We start from the raw sequence: 19268 nt of genomic DNA, 5'->3' as shown, positions 1-19268 counted from the left end.
TATCTTATAAAAAAATTATAAAAGATTGGAAAAAAAAATTCTTATCTCCCGCCTCCATTTTTTTATTTTTTTAAAAAGAGCTTTTTTTAATTATTTTTTTTAATTTTATTTTTACACCACCCAACCCCGACCCCCCATCACGACCCTCCAAAAAGAAGTTTTTTTAAAAAAAAGTTTTTAAACGTTTTTTGTTTTTGTTTGTGTTTTTTACAAAGACCCAGACCCCCCCCCCCCCCCCCCCAAACACACTCCTCCACCATCGACAGTTGCACTCCGCATTCAAAAACTTCATAGTCGTTTTGCTTTGAGTATATGCAAATGCTCTTAAAATGATATTTTCTAACTTGCATACCAAACACAAGAAGATGAGTAGGAAAACCACTTATTTTTCCAGAAAATATTTTCTAGTCTACCAAACACACCCTTAGTTTAATCAGAGAATAGAAAGAAACGGTTAGGAATAGCAAAACAATCCACACAGCAATAAATTAATTAATTCTATTTATTTAGCCTTTCCGAATTCCATATGAAGCCATGCAATAGCACATGAATGGAAAACTGAAGGGGTAAAAAGCAAATTAAAAAATGGAGTACTTTTTTGTTAGTTCGATGAAGGGGGTAAGGTAACAATGTCGGCCTAATGCAGATATTCGTTCATCTATTAATATATTGGGAAAAGGACACTGTGTGTCCACTCAGCCAAATTAATCCCACATTTAACCACTGTTTGGGCTTAATTCCACTAAGTGTCCGTTCGGCCCAAAATAATGCCAAAAAATGACCGGTCAGCCCAAAATAATGCCAAGGCTGACCGGCCCAACAGCCCAGGCGCTTAAAAAAAAAAAAAAAAAAAAAAGACTTTTCGTGGCGACTAAGTCGCCACTAAAGGGCTGCTACAGTATATATACATATGTTGGAATTATATATACACTTTATATACAAGAATTATACAGTTTATATACATATGCTGGAATTAATCATACATTTATTTTACATAAGTTATACGTTAATTATACGTTAATTATACATTTATTATACACATATTATACAATAATGATATGATATTTTTTTTTACATATACAATAGTGATACATATTATATACCACAATGATACGGTTTCTATTATACATTTTTTATACGTATGGTACACTTTCTATACAAGACTGATACAGTTTATATACACATGCTGGAACTATATATACACTTCATATACAAAAAATGATATATATTATATACAAAAATGATACAATTTTCTATTCTATACAGGGCTGCTGCACTGTGCTTATACACATTATATACACAAATGATACATATTATATACAAAAATGATACAAAACTTAGTGATTCATCTTTTATACAGTTTCTATACATTACAAATAGGTACTGATACATATTTTATACACAAATAAACACACATATTATATATAAAAATCGCCTCCAACATTTTTGTGTTTGGGTTTTTATTTGAAAATTGTCTTATTTAAGTTTTGGCTAATGGATGGGATTAGTTTAGTAGGTATAATTTGGGTTTGGGAAAAATTAGGTTAGAGGGTGGGATTAGTGTCACCCCACCGGCCATTTGTGTCCTTTTCCCTAATATATTTAACTTAAAATAAATAGACTCTTAAGTCTCCCAAACATGATAAGTAGGTTGATTCCCTAAGAAATCCATTCAATATGTACAAATTATTAATTTAGAACTCACTAACACAAACATGTTAGAATCATGAACTCATAAACTTCGAATCATGACTCCACCTCTAGCTATTATACCTTTTTAAATGCTTTAGGTTTTCAAAGGTGTTCATATAAAAATGTGGTTCACAAGCATGGAACACTAAATAGGTCGTTTTTGTGATACAAATTCGACCAACTCTGCCCTTTAATTCGTTGCCTTTTCCCTACTACTAGGAGCTCAGATTTCCTACTGTATCCAATAATGTTAGTGGTACGTATACTAGGACTATTGGCAGACACAGAGGTATAAATGTGGAAAAAGCAGATGCAAATTCAACATAACTTCAAGCAAATGGGAACAGTACATTATTCTTGAATTTGTACTTTTTTTTTTTTTTTTACTCTTGTGTTTATTAATAGTACAAATAATTTAGTGGTAATGGGTGACAAGGTCAATTTGTTGCCTATTTCATTAGGAATAGCATATTTCTTGGTACGTATATCACGTCCATACCGTTATAATTTATGTGATGTAGTGATACTTTTGAGAGTTCCTTTTTTCTTTTCTTGCTTACTATTTCCATCTAATATCAGATTAAGCAAATCTTGATTCTCGTTTTTCTAGTCTATTCGATTGATATCAGAATGAGTATAGCTCAAAGTCATAATATTATCCGAGCTCATCTTCTATTTGCTATTTTGCTTATGATTATTGTCTGATCTTAGATTATAAGCAAATCTTGGTTTACCGTTTCGTAATAATTGAACTTGGTTTCAGAATTACTACAATTCAAAGGTCAGAATTCTATTTGGTTTTAGGAAGATATAGATGACTGATTAGTTAACGTCAACAATTTCAACAAAGATTGATATTGTTCATTTTGTTGAAGATATATGTTTAAATAAAAAAATGTGTGTTCTCTTTAACAATCAATTTTTTTTTTTAAAAAAAAAAAAAAATGAGATGACTACACACTTCAATATGTTATCAGAATAGATAGATGTCTTGGATTTGAGTTTCACCACCGCTCATTATAAAAAAATAATTACGTATTTGGCCCATAAAAGAAAAAGAAAAAAGCAATAATCCATACGTGAGGGGCGTATTGAAGACGTAATTAATTAAATAAATAATTGTATGTTCTGTTTAACAACTTATTAAAAATGAGATCGTGAGATGTGACACTTCAACACATTTATTCAATATAAACACATAGAGGACAAGACATTAATGTAAACTTAACTACTACTTGAAGAGGATTTCTTCAAATTCAACAGCTAATTGATTTGATAATACTTTGTAATTAATGATATTATATCAAATTGGTCACACATTCTTATTGATGGTGTCTGAACCATCTATAAAGCTAGCCACTTTTGAGTTCCCAATATCCTTGCTTGCACTATTTCCACAGCCAAAACTAGCTTCTTGTTGTTGGATCACTAGGACAGAACTTTTTATCCCTTTGCCTGATGAAGCCAATAGATTAGCCACTGGCCCCAATTCTGAATTATTGTGCTCATTTAAGTGTTGCTCAAACAGTTTTGCCATTATGCCTTGTGGGAACTTACTTTTATTCCCTACTATCATCAGCTCAAATTCTCCACTCATTCCCGTTGTCAACACTTCATTCACCAAATTATTATTTGCTTCTTTCTCAGCATATAGAGTTTGTTTACCCCACCTCATCTTGAATTCTGAAATAGTCATATCATCCAAGGTCCTGTTTGAATGAATGAGAGAACACATTACACGACAATTTAGATACTTTTGCTTTTTGATGTGTCGATCGAGGAGGGGGAAGATGGGCAGAGTTAAAGAGGCGGAATCAGGATCTAAAGCTTATATATGAGGCCGGGATTCTAGCTTATTTAAATTACTAGGTTTTAAATTAATAATTTATACATAAAGCTACTAAATTTAGTTGAACCCATAACTCGTATGCTAGCTCTGGCCACTGTAGAGCTATATCTCAACTACGTAATTTGATAATTACAAGTAACAATTTATAATTAGTGAGATTATTTCCTGCTTCATAATAAGTGAAATTAAAAATTTGAATAATAAGATATTTTACCTGTTACAACAGGTTAAAATACATTGATAGTGTACAAAATACTTACATTCATCAGCATGTATTAATTAAACCTTTTTAGTAATGCACAAAAAACAAGATTTAAGTTAAATAATGACAGTATAATTTTTTTTTTTTTTACAATAGCTATTAGTGTAGTTTCACTTGTGATAGCATGTTAATTATTAGTGGTGGATCCAAAGTGTAACCTACGGGGTCATGGGAACCCAATAACTTTTGTTGATCATATCCTGTATGCGTAATAAAATATCCACTAATTGTTTATATATAGTTGATAGTGCCCTCAATTATTATTGAAAATTAACTTAAGATCGTTGTAGATTCCTATAAACTTTAAATTCGGACTTCGGATCTATATAGTTACTATTTTGACCATGTTACCAATTGAGTAACACTTATCACATGAAGATTTACTTGTAATAGATTATAAGTACGGTACCGCGATCATAACTTGATTGTGTAAACGACTTTTAAAACGTTAGTGCAATAGAAGTTATAAATTCAAAAGACAAATGCATATAGATGGATTAATTTTACCTTTCAGCTTCATCAAAATCACTCTCATGACGGATGAATCTTACTAAGGTAATCCTGACAGCAGGATGTTCAACCATTCTACTACCAAATTCCAAAGCCTTACGACAATCAGGTCCACCAAAAAACACAGTGCAAACTCTCATGCCATTGTTAACTTGTAATCCACGATCAACCAGCACTCCCACCGAGCACGGCGCCTCATTCAGCACCCTCTCATTCACCATTCTCCATCCATGGCCTGCATGTACGGCGTCAAATTTAGCTCATGAAAGTATAATTCGGATTTGACTAGATATATATTTATTGACGGGTCATTTTGGACATAGTCCAATTCGTCTAAAGTGTGAGCCAATTTAGGCTGCATATATCTAGCCTAAATTGACCATAAAAAAAAACTTATCAAGACGTAAAACATACTTTTTATTTGTTTGATACGTTTAATGTAATCATGATAAATAAGAGAAAAAAAGCTTATATTACTCTTGTTCATCCCAATTTATGTGGCATTTTGACTGGACATAGAGTGTAATTTAAAGTTTCAAGATAGTTATTTTCAATTACAAGAGCTAAAAGTTGGCTATTTGTAAATTTTACCCAAGCAAAACTTGACTGATTATGACCCAACTCGTTTATTAATTTCACCTATTTTAACTTGCTGAAATGCAACACAACCGACCCATTTGACACTCTTACCTGCATGAATCTCCACTTCTTCGTCCCCTTCCATTTGCCAGTATTTATCAAACGGCAAAATTATCAATTCAACCTGTTTCTTCTCCGCAACATGAATGATATCCTCGTGCAAATCCGGTAAACCCGAGATAGCCATTGTGGGCTGAACCATAACTCGTCCTAGAGAACTATAAGCCTCGAACGCCGCCGCCACTTGATCGGTCGCGTCATCTCGACGGAGTACCCGGCCGATGAATGGAAAACCGTTCTTTCGGGCACGTTGAACCATCATTATAGATGACAATCGGTCGGTGAATTCCATGAGTCGCATCGCGTATAGTTTGGTGATTGAGGAGTAGTTATTATTATTTTTGTTGGACCTTAGTGACTCGACGAGATTTATGAGTGCACGTGCGTCACTTGGGCCACGTAGGCATGCTAGGATTCGAAGGTTATTGTTTTGTTTGGTCTTCTTTTGTGGGAATTCGAGTTGAGGTTCGTGTGTTGGTGATGATGGTTTGTGAATAGCCATTACAATAGGAGTTGTGATGAAGGTTGTAAAAAGTGCCATGATCACCAATATTGCAAACGTCTCATCGTCCAAAACCTAATGGAGGCAGCCAAAGAAAGAAAATTACAAAAAAAAAAAAAAAAAAAATATGTTAGTACTATTATATGATTGTCAAAATATTAGTGAAAGAAATGACTATTTATTGTATCAAGAAAGAAAAGGTAATAGAAATTGAATCTAAGAATATGCATTTATTAATCAATTTAAGTATTTAATCTTGTCTTAACTTAATATGCTTATTTAGGTGAAAGCACATTGGATATACCTTTACTCAAGCGGTGTCATGGGGTACCGAATTCGTCGAACTTTTCTATTAGATATGTTTATATAGATAATAAGCAAAATGAAAATATTGTGGAGTAAATATAAAAAAAAGGAAAAGGCTCAAATATGTCATCGAACTATCGGAAATGACTCATTTATAGTCTATGTTTGGCTCATTTATACCATCGACATTACCAAAATGGCTCATTCATGTCATTGCCGTTACCAAAATGGCTCATCCATGCCATTTTTCATTAACGCCGGTTTTACAATACCAAATATGACGCGTGGCCTCCAACTAGATTATGGTTGTGGGTGGGTCGAGTGAATGGGTCGGATTTTTTTATTAATTTGGGATTTAAAATTGAGCTGGTTTATAAACGATGTGGACCTTTGATTGGAGGCCACATGTTATTTCTGGTATTACAAAATCAACGTTAGTGAAAAATGGCATGGATGAGTCATTTTGGTAACGGCGATGGCATAAATGAGCCAAACTATTGATGAGTGGCATAACTGAGTCCTTTCCGATAGTTCGATGACATATTTAAGCCTTCTCCGTATAAAATATGATGTTGCTTGTCCAATAATTTGTTTATTTGTTCATTTCTTCAAATGCTAACAGTGTTTATGAAGAATCTTGCGTACACTAGACACTAAGTAACTTTGAAAGTAACGTCGAAAGGAAGACATAAGCATAACTTAAAATGGATCATTTGACAGTTTGACCTGAATTTTCGGTAAAAGATATAGTACTATAGTAGAATAGCTTTCTTATTTAGGATTATTAAATGGTGGAACTAGATCTCATTAAATTTCTCCTTTAATTGGCTTCAGGACTATAAGTAGCTAGTTAACTTAATTCTACGTTCGGTAGCTTTCAGCTTTATATCCTTTCCTGGATTTCCAACTAGATAAGTTAGTGAAAATTATTTCCAAGTAAACCACTTATAAATGAAATGAACAGTGAGAAGTGATCATTTAATTGGCACTTGCAAGTACTCATTGGGGCTATTGGCATATGACATCATAAGAAATGGAGCCTGACGAGGCCGAGCTAGAGAATTAGTTACGGGTCTGACCAAATTCAATAAGTTAATTTGATCAAATCGTATTTATATTAAAAAATTCATTTAATAGATATAAATAATTTATTCAGAAATCAATAAATGATCCTTTTAGATTCTAAAACTTGTACACGCAAAATTCTCATAGGATTCACTAGTGGAAGAAAGAAATAGAAGGGAGGGGAATGAAATTTTAGTGGTGGAAGAACAAATAGAGAGGAGGGGTAAAATGGGTTAGGGTGATGAGGTGGCATGCCACGTGGCATCTACCTCATCAAATGTCAGTGCCTCATAGGATTGAATGTCCACCTTGGACAACTTTAATAGAGGAGGGGTATATTTGAACTAACAGTATAACAACAGGGGTATACTTGGACCCAAAGTATAACGAGGGATATATTTGACCCTTTTTCAATAGTACAAGGATATATTTGACCCTTTTCCGAAAATATTATGATACTTTCTATCATAAGTACTAAGAGTACTTTTAGCATATGACCCAAAAGTCCTTTTATTTCTCTTTCTTAAACTTCGCATATTCGGTCAAACACTATCATATGAAATGAATAAGTGGAGTGTAAACTAACCTTTTTCTCTTTGCCAATATTTAGAACAATGAGCTCCACCAATCCTTTCGTGTTCATCAAAAATCCAAGTGCTAAGGCTTCCCTCAATGGTAGAGCACAAAACATCCCTCCTACAAATGTCCCCAAAACTTTCCCTGCACAAGCTGTGGACACAACAAGAACCACAAGTCCCCAAGCCCCAAGACTATGAATTTGTGTAATATCAGTCTTAATCCCACTTGAAGCAAAATAAAGTGGCAATAATAATCCAGATACAAAATCCTCAATTCTTGAAATCAACCTCCCTGAAAAATCCCCACTTTTTGGAATAGTTAATCCAAAAATAAATGCTCCAAATATTGCATGTATGCCAATAAAATCAGTCATAAAACCAAACAACATCACTCCAGCTAGGCTCAAACATATGTAAGTTTCCTCCACAATATTGTTCCCACTTGAAGATTTTTTAGCCACCCAAATCATAATTGGCCTAATAATTAGGAACATAAAAACTATAAAGCCAATTTCAGATAGAAGAACCCAAAGGGAGATTAAAGGACTATGATGAGTTCCTCCTCCTCCTGCTAGAGCAACTGCAAGAGCAAGTAAAATCCATGCAGCAACATCATTAAATGCAGCTGCTGCCATGGCCGTTTCACCAACTTATGTAGTAAGTAACCTGTCGAGACATAACATAATTAAAATAATTATAAAGAGGGCTCTCTTTAATAACTTAAATTATTAGATGAGATAATCACACAATTTAATATGATATCACACATGTGTATACATGAGGGCAGAGGTGGAGGTAAAGTAAAAGGTACGAATTTGACAGAACCCAATAGCTTTGCTTTAAACCTTCTATTTGTCTTAAAAAATTATTAAATATATACAAATTATTAATTTAGAACTCAATAAATAAAAAGGGTTAGAGTTAGAACTCATAAACTTCAGATTTTGAATCCGCCTCTCCGTGAGGGCAGGGAAAGAGCTAGGTAGTGAAGGAGATTCAATTGAATCCCTTTTATCAAAAAATAAATTGCCATTTAATTTTGTGTGTGTATTTGGGGGGGAGGGGGGTGGGGGGGTGAAGGAGGGAAGGATATAGGTACACTTTCTAAGTAGCCTAAGTGTTCAATAGGAAAAAATAGGAAAAACAAAGTGTTCAATAGAAACAAGTTCTAATGTCATAGTGAAAGTTACTGACAAGTTTAACAGACCGCTTGTAATTTTAACCTATATGTAAACTGTAAATCCCTGGTTTTAAGGGAATACTCTAGTGGGTACGTAGTTGTAAAAGGATTCAAAAGTAACTTGAGATCACATGTTCAAATCCCAACTAGTATATGATATTCTAATATATTTTTGAAGCCGAGCCCTTGTACAAATTCTTGCTCCACTACATGAGGAAATGTAACTTAATCTTTTAAATGAAATGATCATACAATTCAACTTAAATCTGACCTTAGTTCGGCAAGGATTCGAGCAAGAACGGGGAAGGCAGTGATTGAAAGTGAAACACCAATGAACAAGAAAAATTCTCCATATCCAACACTATCAATCCCTTTTAGTACTTTTCTTAGAAGAAAAGCAACTCCAATGCTTAAGAGAAAGGGCAATGAAATTCCTGCAAATGCTATTCCAGCAGCTTTTTTTCCACTTCTAAGAATGGCGTTTAAGTCCAATTCAAGGCCAACGAGGAACAAGAAAAATAAGAGTCCTATGCTTGCTACACATTCAAGAATTGGAGTACTCCATGATGGAAAAATCCAATGCGTGAAAGCTTTGTTCCTCCCAAATGCTGACGGTCCAAGCATGATCCCTGCCTGAAAATACACAATAGAAACATTTCCTTTTAGGAAATTTAATTGTAATAATAAGGTTCTTGAAATTCTTGGTGCAATAGATGCTATCACACATACAATCATACTCAAATTCGTGGAATTGTTTGATCTTAAAGGGAATCTTCTATAATTTTGTACATGGTGGGTTATTTCTTGGTTAAGAGTTAATTTGTTTATGATAGAGGTTTTTAGAATTTAGAGCTTTATAAGTGTGACGTAATATGAACATTTAACTCAAAATGTTAAGGCAATGGGTGGTGTAACCCAAAACAATCTTACACAAACAATTAGGGACAATTATATGTAACCTTCTCTACCACCTCCTAAATGTATAACCAAAGAGAGATATTTAAACTTGATGGGTTCTACCTTTCAAATTTTGTGAACTTAATTATTCTATTTTAAAGAATATGAGTTCAAAATGTAAGATTTGTTAAATATTAGTGCCTTTTCACACATATATCCATGCTCCATGTACGCCGCCACACGGTGAGCAAAAAGCGAAATATTCATTCACCGTGTGTGCGCTGCAAACAGTGGCATACACCTATTTTTTGAGGATTCTCTTAAGTGAAAATCCCACAAAAAAGTAAAGAAAGAAAGAAAGAATCCATGCTCCACGTTAACAATACTTGGTTTGGTCAAACATGTAGCTATAATAAGGGACGTATGTCATTGCCTGGAACTCGATTTTAAGGTTTGTACATAGACGTGATGTTTTTGCTTTTGCCCTTTTTTCCGAAGTTGAGAGATGCATAGTAGACTCACACAGGCTAATAAGTGGTCCTAGAACAATATTAGTTGTTCGATATATACAAGCTGATCAATTAAGGGACAGTGAGAAGCTCAAACCGATAATATGTATATGAAGTGAGAAAGTGATTGTGAAAACGAACTCATCAAATCCATTGTGAAGCCCGTGTTCACAATCGACAAGGGACAATTGTCAAGTCCGGTTACACAACTCATGAGGGACTAGAGTAGCATTCTTGAATATTGTAGTTATGTAATCATGCATGCAAGGATTTTGTCCTTGCCACTTTTGATATATCAAAGTATCATTGGGCTAGCTTATATCAACCCTACCACCTCTATATAAAATAAAAGAATATACTGACAGTGCACAAAACTTACAAGGATCTTAGCGACGACTTTAGGTTGGCGAAGGGGCTTGAGGAGGAAAGCAAGCAAGCGACTGAGGAACACAACTGTGATGGTTTGAATAATTAACAATGGTAAAGCATAGTGCAAAGTACTCTCTCCTCTCACACTCCATCTGATGATGTTTTTATGGAATTTCCATTAAAACCCATTATCAATTATGGGAACTAATTCTTCAAAAATAACCTTAGCTTATTGAACTATAACCCACAATGTGTATCTTTCCAAGTTCAACTTTTTGGTTATTGAAACTAAAGGCTATTGCTAGGGTATATATAGCGGAGAAAAGGCCTATTCAGCCTTAGAATATCAGATTCATCTGAACTCAGTACTATAAACGCGAAATATAAATTTATGTATAAAAATTAAAGGTCTAAACTCATAATTTTAAAAATATAATACGCTAAATGTTAAAACTTAAAGATTGAATTTATAGAGTTTAAATCTTGGGTCCGTCCTCAGCGGAGATAATTGATCTCCTCGACAATATTGGGAGAAGAATCTAATACTAGTAATTATTTCCACTGGGTGGGTTGTTTGTACAGTGCAATATACTGATATGCTTAGTGGTATATCATTGTCACATGAGTTATAATCAATAATTGTATCACTTCTCTTAACGAATTACAGAATATTTATCCAATCTTTTAATATGATGTTATTTTATGCAATTGCGCTGTACTAAAACGGAATATTAATTTAGTGGTATATAATTGTTACACGTGTTGTAAATAGTTACTAATTTCATATCGTTTTCCTTAATTAACAACATGCATAATATTTATTAAGTTTTATTTTATAAGAAATATTGTATTATTCTGAAGGGTACATATGGCAATAATAATTACATTAAGAACCTTACTCTGACATTGAACTAATTGAATATAGCTAATATTCAACGAACGCAACAATTATTGAATCGCCTCTTTTTCTTCTCTTGGCCTATCTTCAAAATTTAGCAAATTACAATAACAGTAAAGAATATAGAAAACTAAACAATTTAACCAGAATAAAGTTATTTTTATTCCAGAAACCCATCTTAATTACAACATTTCACTATTTGAAGCTGATTTTTCAGGTTATAACATTTCACATTTGAGGCTGATTTTTCGGGTTATGTTATTATAAGTTTTCTGTAACGACATTTCATTATAACAGCCAAAAACTATCGAAACAAATGACATTGTTATAAAGAGGTTAGATTGTATTACGGTTTAGGCGGAACAGTCTTTTGCTGCTCTACGAGGAGAACATTTGGGTGCAAACCTCACTTACAGAATCTCAAATCAAGATAGCCTCGAGAACAAACATATCCATCAGGCATAGAAATCATTCGCCTCATCTTTTTCTTGCATGTTCTCTGTTTTTTAGATTCGGATTAATGTGAAAATGCTTATAAAGGAACAAACATATTGGAAAGTACCATTTACTTTTGTTAATTTCATGTTTGGGTCCAACATTAGGCTTGTTAATTCAATTCATAACTGAATATTTGGCCTAGAAGTTTTCAAACTTCAGCCCAAAAGTCTTAATTTGTGAATTGGCAAGCCTAATTTCAGATCCCAAAGGTCTGAAGTTCGATTTTTTTTTTCAAACTTCAAATCTAAAAGACTGAAATTTGAAATTTTAGACTTGCACTTTTCAACTTCAGTCCCGCAGATCTAGATTTGATTCTGAGACAACTAAACTTAAAAAATTTGTCAACTTTGACGAGTCTTTAAATAAGGGTCCTGAAAACATTTTTTTGTTCACTTTGTCCCAAGTGTAAGGATCTAGACCATCTCATCACGCCCTTTCGTGGTTAGAAGTTAGCATTCATTTGTATCGTAAGACTAAGTCTCTGTCTATTTTGGGTCGAATGAGCTAATGCGTGACACCAACAATTGGATAGCCCAATCGTTACAAGTTCCCCAACCCATTTATTCACGAAACTCGCAATTTGTGTTACTATAAGACTATCTTTCCCCCTCAAAAGATATTCATTTTTAATTTATTTTTAAAAACAAAGTTATTTAAACGTAGTGTACTCCCCTAATTAATTTTAGGATAATTTCAGAGACATTCTCTTAGGTTTCACTTCGGAATGCTAACTTCTCTTAAGGTTTATTGTGTAGCTCCCTTATTTTGATTTCTTTGTTACAAATTTTTAACGCGTTTGTCATTAGTATAAATAACTATTTTTTTTTTACTAGTTTGCCCTTTTAAATATACTCTATTTTGAATTAATTTAGAAATATCTTTTACTTTAACAAAAACGTAATAAATGTGTTTTGAATTCCATGATAATTAGTTAAGAAAAGATACTACTCTTTAACTGTAATACACATTCTGTGGGATGAGTTTTAGTAAAACTGTTTTACTAATCCTTTTATCATTAAGCGAAGTGGCCTTGCAGTTTTCTACTTCCCTTTAATTTTTTTACAAAATTAATTAAACACAATTCCAGATTTGAAATGGGAGTTCAAAAGGCTCAACCTTTGCCAGAGTATTAAACGCTGGCGATCAATATAATGTGACAGAACATATTAGATCAGTCAAACTAGTTCGCCGATTAAATTATAGCATTGAATGCCAATCACGACGTGATTAAAAATTGGGTCGTGACAATAATATCCTAAATGATGAATATTACTATTATATATCAACCTCAATACCAAACTAATCAAGACCAATTTTATAAAACATCAACATTACAACCCTTTCATTTGCATATGTTTCATTGTAGTGTTCAATAATTTGATTTTTCAATACAAACTAGGGATTTTCATCTTACTACATGCAAATCTCTAAACAGCTTGTCAAAATACAGTAAGTTTGTTTTTCGAGGTATGATGTGTTTGGACTAGTCATGATAAATAAATAAAAAGCTTTTGCTAGCACGATTCAGTAATTAAAGTTAATAGAATGAAAAGATAATTTCGATTTGAATAAATTGAATTGGGATTTATTCTTTAGCTCAAGCTGTCGTACCTTTCAGCCCAAGCAAAAAAACTAAACGAGTTATGACCTCACATATTTGTTTGATTCCGATCCGTTTAAATGTAATTTAATTTGCCTATTGACACCCAATTGCGTTGTTCACCCCATCAAAAACCAAGTTCGGGACCAAAATGAGGTCCTTTCTTTTTCCTTCTAAACATGCTTGGAATATATGTACTCTACCTCGGTTTATAACCAGTATAGCACATAAAGGGAAAATGGCAGTATTAAGCCCTGAGTTATTGCCTAATTCTGTTTTGATTCTTGTGGTAATGGGCTAAGCATATTTAACCTTTAATTAAATAAAGTGTGTAATTTTAGTCCTTTAACCTAATTCAGAATTAACACCATTAACTTTTTATTCTATGGTTATTCCCTTCAATGGAAACAACTTACATAATTGTGAAAGAGATGCAGTGTACTAATTAAAAGTCTCAGAGTGTACGCTTTATAAATTCCTTGTTGTTAATCAGCCAGGTCAAAGAATAAGGAAGAATCGTAATGTGCGAATAATTTTTTGTGCCAAGTTCCACTGGACAGTAGCTTAATTAATAACAACATTCTTAAAACAAGACTAGTTTACTAGCACTGCATATTATGTGATTTTATTTACAATATGCAACATTGACTTTCTTTCATTTAGTACTACTAGGTGTGTCATCTAAAATAGATATGTCTTACAACTTACAATCTTCAATTACTGGTTTTTACTATTGAGAAACACAGCTACTAAGTGGATTAATTTTGAGAATACTCTTAATTAAGTCTGCTTAACCATTTTGTTCGCCATGCTATTATGTTTTCGATGTAAGAGAGAGTTGGAATTGCAAATGGGATAAACTCTAATTAGAATACTGTAGAATATGTTCCCACTGAAGTGGTTAAGAAGAGATGAAGATGAAGCAATCCTCTTTATATTTCTACTAGAAATAGCGAATGATATAATACTTAGCATATATTGAATCATACTATTTAATCCACTTTGTTAGTGGAATGGCGTGGAGACGTGGAGGTAAGCAAGAATGATTGAACAATCTCAAAACTTAAATGGGTCGAAACTAGCCAAATAAGAGTAGAAGACTAAAATTAAAACTTTAGTTTTAATGCATTTATTTATCTGACGACCAAATTGGATGGTGCATCTTTCACAATAATACTTGAACATAATGTAGTGGATGGACAGTGGCTGCACTAAACACAAATTCTTTATTTTCTTCCATACAAAAGGAAATTAGTTGCAAACTTGAGGGGAGCCATAGAGTGGTCTTTTTCATGTTAACTCTTTTTGTGGATAGTTTTGAATCTTTTTCTATCTGACAAAAGGAAACTCCGCTAATCTCTACATGAGGAAGTATGTTTATTTTTTTTATTTTACTTTTTTATTTAAGAATTTTTAGCACCCACGAGAAATAATAAAATAGAAAATGGATGTCGTGATTTCTCTACTATTTTGCTTTCATCTTCAATAGTAAATTAGTAGGTATCTCTTTATGTCAACATAGACACATGTAATCAGTCAGGAAAAAAATTATGATCTTCTGGTTCCATTATACATTCAAAGTTTCTTCTAGACATGGACAACTTTTCAAGAAAGTTTTTCTGATCACGTAAAATAAAGGAAACAAACAACAACTATAGGATGTACTTAAGAGACAGGAGTCAAGGATGTGGGGAATCGATTTTTCTTGACATTTTTATTACACAAACTATTTCATAGTTGTATCAGTAAATGCAGAACAGAAATTATCTAGTGTTTTTCAGTTCAATATTTGATAAATATTGGGTGTAGATCCAAATTCTAGTTAGTTGGAAATGCTATCTCGGATGGTTATATGCTTATAGGGTGTGTTTGGTGTGTGTGTATGTGTGTGTGTGTGTATATATATATATATATATATATATATATATGACGTTTTCTAATTTCCTCATGTTTAGTTGGTCAAAATATTTTCTCAAGGAAATAAGTTCCTTTAAAATTCTAGGAAAATAGTTTTTCTTAGTGGACGTTGAAAAACAAGTTATATAAGTGGCATTCTAAGCTCCTTGTCTCCTAGCCATTTCCCAAAGCCCCCCAACCCGCACATTGACTAGGGGTGTTCACGGTAGGGCTAAAAACCGATCCAAACCGCAAACTGAACCAAATTGATTAAATAAAATTGGTAGTTGGGTTTGGTTTGGTTTTAAATTTTAAAAAATCGATAATATTTGGTATGGTTTGGTTCTATTAAAGACAAAGAAAAACCGAACCGACAAAATAATATACACAATTTTATGATTATATAATACAATATAGTAATTTTAATGAATAATTTTAAATACTTTGTTTACTTTTCATAAAAAATTTCTTTTATCTTTATTAGGCTAATGAACCTTACACCTTAAGCCTATTTCTTAAAAGCAATCCATGAATCCAAACTCATTTATTCAAAAAAAAACTATGAGATTTACCAAAAAATTGTAGTATTTTATATGAAATTTATTCACTTGACTAAAGCTATAGATCTTAAGACATTTTCTCCATGATTCTAGAAAATTAAAGCTCCCACAATAAAAAGGTAATAATGGATTATATGTTAGAAAAGAATGGAAAAGTACTTCCTATTCGTAGGAAAAAGAAACGAAAGAAAGAAATATAATTAAGTTTCTTAAAAACGAAAAACCGAACCAAACCGACAACAACCAAACTGATGGATGTGTGTTATATTTGTTTTGGTTTGGTTTTAGTAATTAAAAAACCGACTAACCTGATTTGATTCTTTTTTAACAGAAAATCAACCCAAACCCACCCATGCATAACCTTGAGTGACCATTCTAAACACTTGTAGATGTGATAGAAAACTGTATATATTACTGAATTACTGAATGAGATTAAATACATGTTATTCCTAAGAAGACTATCTTGATTCAAAGAGAACTCTTAATGTATATCTAGAGACTAATCTATACTACAAGATAAAACTAAGAGATAAGCATATACGACATAAGGATAAATATAAAAAACTCCTAACCTCGATAAACGACATATAGAGATAATGCTCCAACGCATTCCACCACCTACTATCCCCCGAACCCCACTCCTCACCCTTCCCAGCCCTATAATTTAATTTTTCTCTAAATTACATATAAATGTTCTTGGAATAATATCTTTTTACATATTTTTCATGAAAAAACATTTTCTTTCATAGCAAACAAAACCGTAAAGTACTATATATTGAAAATGTGCTTTGAGAAACATCCCTTTTTTTAAGAATAACTTACAATTTAGAATTAAAATGATTCTAAACAAAAGTCGCGGAGGTTTATTTTCCTTTGTTTTTATTTTTTCTTATTTTCTTGTTAAATAATTATAAACTGCTCGGAGCATCCAGGAGTCCAGTTTAGCAATTAGTAGTGGACGAAAATTATGGGAAATTAGAGTCCAAACTCCAATAGAGGCAAATATGCTAGGTATCCCATCTATCTAAACTTGGCTGGCACAATTATTTAGTACCCATGCTGGCGGGACGTAGCAACACGCAATATAGTCGAGGTTTCATATGCTTAAAGCTTGACTGACAGAGTTATACAGTATATGTATTGTTAAAAGATAGTGGCAAAATTATTTAATACCCTATCGAGTAAAATGGCCGAGTTGCCTAAGCTCAGCTGGCAAAATTATCCAGTACCGGTGCTACTACGGACCCTAAATTATCAACAGGCTCTCCGAGCGTGGAAGGTAGTAATAAAATAGTTGAGTTCCCATCGACTTAAGCTTAGCTCGTAGAATATACAAGACTCATGCATTCATGCTAGTGAAAGTTAACAATCAGGTAAAAATACTTAAGGTCCTACAAAGTTATAGCATTATTCAGTATCCATATTCCATAGTAATGAAAGGTGGCAGCCACGTAAAATAGTGAATTGGGCACTCCATTATCAAAAAAGGAATTATGAACTGCCCAATGAAGTAAAATTGACAATGATTTTAGACACTGCTTTTTTATGTGAAAGTTACATAAACAGCTACCTTTTAATAGCTTCTAATAATTTATAGCTACTTTTTCTATATTTACAAATCGTAGCTAGTTTTTATTGTATTCGGTTGTATTTCGTGTTTTTGAAATACAGGGAAATACACGGAAATACAAAATCCGGCAAAGTTCGCGTTTTTGAAATACTCAAGTACAAAATCGGCGAGAGTAAAATTGAAAGCCGTATTTATGGAACATATTCTCTTCTTTCATTTTAAATGGTAAGTCAAATTAAATCAACCATGTATCACGCATAACGGTTGAAGTTCCATAACAATCCACGTTTCTCTCTCCAAATTACTCCATTCCAAACTTTTAGAAATACTTCCAAATATAGAAAAATTTACACCAGAATACAATGAAATATGGTTGATTGTTTAAGAAATATAAAATTGTAGTATGCGTATATACAATGGAATACAATGAAATATATCAGAAACTGTTTCATAAATCAGAAATACATTGAAATACAGCGAAATATACTGAAACTGTACACTGAAATATACTGAAACATTTTATCAAACACTTGGTGGGCATGAAGCTCCACAACTCTCATTGGAGGTGGAGTATGCGTTGGATTCATGCCAGAGGGGCGGTAGAATAGCGCCCTTATCAGTGAGAGAAGAGATTCAACAATTATTAATGAAAAACAGAGAGCAATTCGATCAAAAGAGCAGTTTAATGGTGGACGGGCATTGGAATTTGAGGGCGTGTTGATGCACTGCACTTTCTTCGCCTTCACTACTGTCCTTACAGTAGAAATCCCATGGCCGGTGAACCACCACTCCCGCCGTGGAGAAGAAGTGGCAGTGTCGGAAAAGTAAGGAACAAACTAGACAAGATCAAGATCCTTCAATGGATTCATCAAAGAAAATCCCTTCAGAGATTGAAGAAGAATGTCCAACTTCCACACTACACAAATTCACCAAAAATCCAAGAAGAAGAAAAAGTTAACAACTTTGAGAACAGTTCTTCTTCTTTTTCATCAAATTCTTCTATTTCCTGTGCTTCTTTTGGCTCAATGAAAATCAAGAAGAAAATAGATAATCATGTTAAAGAAAATGGAGAAAAAAATAGTACTCAGAGTTCGGAGAGAGAGAAAGATAGTACTCAGAGATCGCAGGCGGCGTTCGGAGGGTCCAGGCAAGAGAAGTAGATCTCACAGATCTGGGCTAGGAGAGGGAACGGAGAGAGAGAAAGAGAAGAGTGAGGGAGAAATAGATTTGAGAGGTGAGAGAAAACCAATTTAAAAGAGAAACTTGTGAAGTAGGTCTTAGAGGTAGCTATGACAAGTAAATTTTTCCTTTTTTATTGCCATTTTGAAAATCAAGTACATCCAAATAAGAATTAACTAGTTCTGAAGTTAGTGCTTGGTTCACGTTTAGACATGAATACTGTGGTATTCTAAGCTGAACCAGAGCTGAGAAATTGAAGAAAGCAAAAACAAACACATAATGGCGTCGCCCGGACTCGAACCGGAGACCTTCAGTGTGTTAGACTGACGTGATAACCAACTACACCACGACACCGCTGATGTTCAGTGTGCATAAATAAAGTTCATAGTCCTTAATGTTGACAGATACCACATTAACTCCAACCTGAATTATATCTCAGATCTTCACTGTCGACTAACACTTGCAATATCAAGTTTTAACACTTTGTCCTTGAATATATTCAACTAAGCCACACATAAGATTAATAGCATTTTTTGCCAAGCTTTTGGAAGAAAATAAATGTTTACGCCTTTACGAGGAGTAGCGGAAGCTGTTTTTTAGAAGCTAAAAGATATAGCTTTTTCCGAAAAACACTTAGAAAGTGTCTTTT

The 19268-nt window shown here is 33.3% G+C and overlaps 1 protein-coding gene and 1 non-coding gene across 2 annotated transcripts; both read right to left on the bottom strand.

Annotated features, from left to right (window-relative positions):
- Positions 1-2862: 2862 nt before the first annotated feature.
- LOC132057168 (cation/H(+) antiporter 20-like) lies at positions 2863-10658 on the bottom strand. Its single transcript, XM_059449633.1, is given in 7 exon segments — positions 2863-3401; positions 4311-4548; positions 5004-5589; positions 7472-8129; positions 8915-9276; positions 10429-10562; positions 10565-10658. Coding segments are annotated over 7 exon segments (2418 nt in total). The 5' UTR covers positions 10608-10658; the 3' UTR covers positions 2863-3004.
- Positions 10659-18899: 8241 nt separating this feature from the next.
- TRNAV-AAC (transfer RNA valine (anticodon AAC)) lies at positions 18900-18973 on the bottom strand. Its single transcript has one exon. It is a non-coding gene; the product is annotated as a tRNA-Val (tRNA).
- Between the last annotated feature and the right edge of the window lie 295 nt (positions 18974-19268).

The sequence above is a fragment of the Lycium ferocissimum genome, chromosome 5, assembly GCF_029784015.1.
Source record: "Lycium ferocissimum isolate CSIRO_LF1 chromosome 5, AGI_CSIRO_Lferr_CH_V1, whole genome shotgun sequence".
In the NCBI taxonomy this organism is placed as follows: Eukaryota; Viridiplantae; Streptophyta; class Magnoliopsida; order Solanales; family Solanaceae; genus Lycium; species Lycium ferocissimum.
This window is presented reverse-complemented; position numbering and strand designations above follow the sequence as displayed.